We start from the raw sequence: 5,378 nt of genomic DNA, 5'->3' as shown, positions 1-5,378 counted from the left end.
CCACAGGGAAACAAGTCTTTCTATTCCTAATTAATTATTATAGTCTAAATTATCTAAGTAGCCAATATTTTTGTGAATAAAATCTATACTACGGAGAATAAGGTTGAAAGAAATAAAGTAGGGGAAAATCAAATATTAAAAAGGCCTAGGGCATAGGTTCACTAATAAACAATATTCCAGGGAAAATCATAATAAGCAATCATCAAGCATTGGTTAATCAGATTATAAAGGGCTTTCACTACGTATTATAATCACAGAGTTAATTTACTGGTATTAAATCTCATCTGTCGAATCTCGACTTAACCATTTATAAATTAATCCACCTATTGAAACTAAGCCTAAACATCAATTCTCATCTGTCGAATCTCGAATTAATATTGCTAAACTCATACAATTAAATCTGGCCAAACCTAATTGTATAGCATTAAATCAATCAATAGGAAATCAACTAAGCATTGATAATTAACAATCACAAAATTACCCCTTCATATCCTTTATTAGATCCCCATAAACCCTAGAAATAAAACTACTCACGCATCATCATAACTAAACTAATCAAATAAATAAATAAAAGCATAATCAAATAAATAAGTAAAATAGATGAAATTAAAAGAGATGAAATTTTTACCAAAAGAAATCTGGATTAATGGAAAAAAATTAGAAAAATTGTAAACTAATAATCCCACCTTTAGGTGGTCTTCCACAAACAATCCCACCTTTCTAAAATCCAGAAACAATCCCACCTATTCCCCCTATCTTCCATTAACGATCCTTCACCTGTTGAAACCGGTTAAAAAATTAGATTGCTTAGAACAACCGGTTTCTTCTAATTTAATTTCCAACCGTTAAAAAGCTTATACACCATTAATGCCTTCTCCCCTGTTCTTCTCTGAGAATTTTATAAATTACCCCCCCCCCATCAATTAATTTTTTCATCTTTCTTCATATTTCTTCATCTCATCTCTTCTCTTGTACTCAAAGCTTTCTTTTTTTTTCCAGTTCGCTATCAATGGCAAGTCATAATTCAATTGGCTCCTCTTCAAGGTCGAGGTCAAAGCAAACCTCGTCTTCTCAGGTGGTTTGCTACCACAATGAAATTGCACCACTGAGGACAGTGCGCTACGATGGTCCAACAAAGGGGAAGCGGTTTTTTGGGTGCTCATACTGGCCTGTAAGTATTTGCGCACCAAATTGTTGTTTTTTTTAATTTGCTTTGTTATTGCTGTAATAGCCTAATTTGGGTGATTTGTAGGAACAGAGGACTTGTGGCTTTTTCAAGTGGGCTGATGAGGTGGATGATGTTCGTGATCTGCAGCATTTGGTTATGGAGAAGGAGACCAGAATTTGTGAGCTTGAGTATGAAATGGACATGATGAAGGATAAAGTGAAGAGGCTCAAGGCAAAGAAAGAGAAGCTGGTTGAAGAGGTGGAGGAAATGGGCATTGCAACGACTGAAACAATGTTTGAACTCAAGGAAAACAACACTGACAAAAGGCTAATGCTTACTCTGGTCTTCTCTTGGGCATTTTTCACCCTTGTGATGTTGATGAAATAGGGTGTGTTGACGATGGGGTGAAGGTAGTTTTTTGGGGTTGCTATGAAGGTTTAGTATAAGTGGGTTGTGGGTTGGTTGGGACATCTGTATTTTGGGTAGTTTTCAGATGTGAAAGTGTTTGGTTTTTTTGCTTAATTTGGCATGCTAGGATGGTATTCAGTAGGCTAGGCTTGACTTAAAGAAGGAAGTAGGGCTTGACTGTAGTGTAGGTGCTGACCTTCACTGACTTTTGTAACCATGGCAATTTCAATGAATATATGACTTATGTTGCTTGGTTAAATTGTTGTTGCTGAAATTCTTGCAATTTAATTGTTGTTGCAGCCACTGTTTTAAACACTTTAATACAGCATATATACTATGAAAAAATTGCACAAACAGAGAGAATATATAGCATAACATGAAATTCTTCAAAATACAAGACAAACTCTGTTCAAATGAAGATACATAAACATAGGTTTGAATTGCATAAACTTAGGAATGTCATTGATCTTAACTAACTAATACATCCTTATTACATGTTGTTCTAATTTGAGGAACCCTGACTGAAGTTGTAGGAGAAAGTAGTGGTGTATGCTGAAATATCTTGAGGTCCTGCACTTCCTGGTGGCTGCATTGAAAAAAAAAAAGGAGTTAGTTTTGTTTCCACATAAATAGGCTTTGTAATAAAATAGTCAATAAGTTACTGTCATACATTAGTGAATGTAGAGCCATCTGATGTCAAATAAACACCAAAACCTTGGGGGACCTGATTTCTTCCTCTGCCTCTTCCACCCCTTGATCCTCTACCACCCCTTGTTCCTCTACCACCTCTGTTACCTCCTGTTGTTGTGGTAACACCTCTTCCCATACTGCCTGAAGCTTCCCCTCCCCTACCAGTTCTCCCACCCTTACTAGTTGGAGCATCCCTTCCCCTAGCTCTGCCAATTCCCCTTCCAGCTGAGTTGCCTCCCCTGCTGATCACTCTATCTCCCCTTCCTATTCTTGAAGGTTCAGCTATTGCTGTTAGATGAGTAGAAGAGCATGGGTGCATAGGTTGGGAAGCTGCAGCCTCTTTCCTTGGCCTACCCCTTGCTCTCTTTGCTGGAGGCTCATCTGGGGTTTGTGGGGCTTGTGGCAGAGTAGTTCCTCTGTTGGGGCACCTTCTCTTATTATGGCCCTTTTGTTGACACACAGAGCATGTCATTTCCATGCCATGTTTGGTCAACTTTCCTGGCTTTTTAGGGTCCTCAAATGGATCCTTTCTTCTATTCTTCCTTGGCCTTCCTGGTCCTACTTTGATGGGGGGTGGATCCATACTCAACTCTGATTGAGGCCAATGCCTTTCACCTTCAATTGGAGGGATTGAATTCCCATATGCTTTCAAGTACATCTCCTTCTTATAACACTCATCAACATAATCTTCTGCCTTCTTATGACAGAAAAAAATTGCAGCCACTGCATGGCAACATGGGATCCCACACATGTCCCATTTTCTGCATGTGCAAGTTCTTTTTTCTAGGTCCACAGACATAGTGTCCAAGATATGGCTCACTTGAAACACACTCTGTGAAGAAGGAATGACCTCACAATTAGCAACTTCCTCTTTCTCTGATTCCAGCTTCTTCTGAATCCTTGGACATAAAACACTCTTCCATTTTTCCATTTCCTGCCTCTTAATCACCAACCTCCTCATTAAAGCTGCCCTTATATCCTCCAACATATAAAGCAAATGTTTTGCCCTAGCATTAATGGTATACCCATTAAATGTCTCAGCCATGTTAGATGTGATGGCATCTGCCTTCACATCAGTTTTCAAAAATGCCCTGCAGAAGACATTTGGGTTGTAACTTTTGAAGCCTGCAGCAGCTGCAGCATTAGTTGTCTCCAACTTATTAAGTGCATCTCTATAGTCAGCTTCACTATATGACTTTGCACAGCTCCAAAACATCAATTTCATTTCATCACCTCTGAAATTCTTGTGCCAATTTGAAAAAATATGTCTTGCACAATGTCTGTGCTCAGCTTGAGGGAGTGTCACACTAACCCCTCTTAGAATGGCCTAGTAAAGCAATATGTATTAATGAATTCAGCAAAAAAAAACCAACATAACCAAATATATGTATTAATGAATTCAGGAAAAAAAAAAAAAACCAAAAACAATTGAAGTTTATACCTGATGCTCATCTGACACAATCACAGTTCCAGAACCATCACCAAGCTGAAGGCTTTTGCTGAGGTTATTCAGAAACCACTCCCATGAAGTATTATTTTCACCCTCCACCACTGCCCAATCAATTGGGTACATCTGATCATTCCCATCTCTGCCTACAGCAGACATCAACTGTCCCCCTAGGAATGTCTTCAAAAAGCAAGCATCAACACATATAATTTTTCTGCAACCCTCCATCCAACCTTTTTGCAATCCCTCAAAACAGACATACAACCTCTGAAAAATTTGTGGTGGCTTATTCTTGTCCATGTATGTGACTAAGTCCAACTGTGTGTTTGGACTGGACCTTTTCAAGGCTTCAAGATACCTGCCAACCTTCCCATAATGCTCTCTCATGGAGCCATGAAGCTTTTTGTGAGCATGCCACTTTACCTTGTAAGCAAACTCTTTCCTAATGATAACCCTGTAAGCTCTCCTGACTGTTTCAATGATCTCTTTAGCTGGCCAATGAGGCCTAACCTTAAACACATCAAGTAGTTGTTCTGCCAACCATGACCCTTTCAGCTGCTTGTTTTTCTCCATAGTTCTGATGCAACTATGGTCTGACACTACTGTTTTAACTACAAAGGAACCTCTCCAGGAGTCCCAAGAGGCATACAACCTAAAAGGACACCCTTCACTGCACCTCACACCAATTCTTTGTTGCCTACTTTTATTTGCTGACACAATAGTTAGATTTCTACCTTGAAAAATTGCAAACTTAGCAACAAATTGCTTGAAGTCCTCCCTAGTTGCAAATATATGCCCAACTTTCCACTAAAACTGAGTAAAGTCAGTCTCAAGCCCTACAAGCAGACCTCTCCTGCTCTTTCTTTCCCCAAATGTCTCCTCTTCATCACTTCCCCTAGGTGTGTGAATTTCTTCATCAGATTCTTCATATTCAGAGTTGTAACCAGCCTGTTTTCCACCCTCCCCAGCTTGTTTACTAGTCTCCCCAACCTGTATACTACTCTCACCCCCTTTGTTCCCCTCCTGTTGTGCAGCTAAATTACCCTTAACAGCTTGAACTTGTAGTGATTGTGCCAATTCTACTACACTACAATTGAAACCTTTCACTCTTTCCCTTGCCTCCCTTTGCTCATCATCACTACTATCAGCATCAAAATCCTCTGGCTCCTTCAACTCTTCAATGTCACTAACATCATCATCTTCCCCATCTAAATCAAAGTTAGCTTGATAAATCTCATAATCACCTAGCCAATCCTCTTCCTCATACTCATTTCTGAGATTAACCTCATCCTCTTTTTGAAACAAATACTCATCTGCATCAGACTCACCCTCCAAATCATCTTCTAACACATAATCTCTATCATCATCATCTTCATCACTTCCTAAACCATACAGTAACTCATCTATGGCAATGGGGCTATTAGGTCTGTCTTCCTCCCAATCATAGTCTCCTGGCACTTCACATCTAATGAATTCAGAATGAGGCTCTAATGTGTTTTCAGTTTGAGTTGGGGTTGTTGTTGTTTAACTAGGGTTTTCTGGTAATGAAATGGAGGTACTAGATCTAGGAAATGGTTGAAGTTGTTTGTTTGTTGTTAGAGTGGGGACCACTTCTACTGCTTTGCCTTTAGACTTTTCCAACACATGCAGCTTTTCTGAAACTGC

The 5,378-nt window shown here is 39.3% G+C and overlaps 1 protein-coding gene across 1 annotated transcript; it reads right to left on the bottom strand.

The window, feature by feature from the left end:
• Positions 1–2,078: 2,078 nt before the first annotated feature.
• On the bottom strand, positions 2,079–4,286 carry LOC110713616. The gene is made up of 3 exons (XM_021892318.1): positions 3,708–4,286; positions 2,247–3,593; positions 2,079–2,162 (listed from the first exon to the last, which is right to left on the bottom strand). Exons 1-3 carry the CDS (start codon positions 4,284–4,286, stop codon positions 2,079–2,081), a joined length of 2,010 nt encoding a protein of 669 aa, XP_021748010.1.
• Positions 4,287–5,378: the final 1,092 nt, after the last annotated feature.

Source organism: Chenopodium quinoa, unplaced genomic scaffold, assembly GCF_001683475.1.
Source record: "Chenopodium quinoa cultivar QQ74 unplaced genomic scaffold, ASM168347v1, whole genome shotgun sequence".
Lineage (NCBI taxonomy): Eukaryota > Viridiplantae > Streptophyta > Magnoliopsida > Caryophyllales > Amaranthaceae > Chenopodium > Chenopodium quinoa.
Note: the sequence above shows the minus strand (reverse complement) of the source record. Positions and strands in the feature narration are given on the sequence as shown.

Bases quoted from the DNA above. Each gene is read 5' to 3' on its own strand.
- LOC110713616 (XM_021892318.1), bottom strand. From the start codon at position 4,286: ATGGAGAAAAACAAGCAGCTGAAAGGGTCATGGTTGGCAGAACAACTA. The intron at 3,594-3,707 runs GTATAAACTTCA...TTGCTTTACTAG, and splicing joins TTGTGTCAGATGAGCATCAG to GCCATTCTAAGAGGGGTTAG. The intron at 2,163-2,246 runs GTATGACAGTAA...TTTTCAATGCAG, and splicing joins ATGGCTCTACATTCACTAAT to CCACCAGGAAGTGCAGGACC.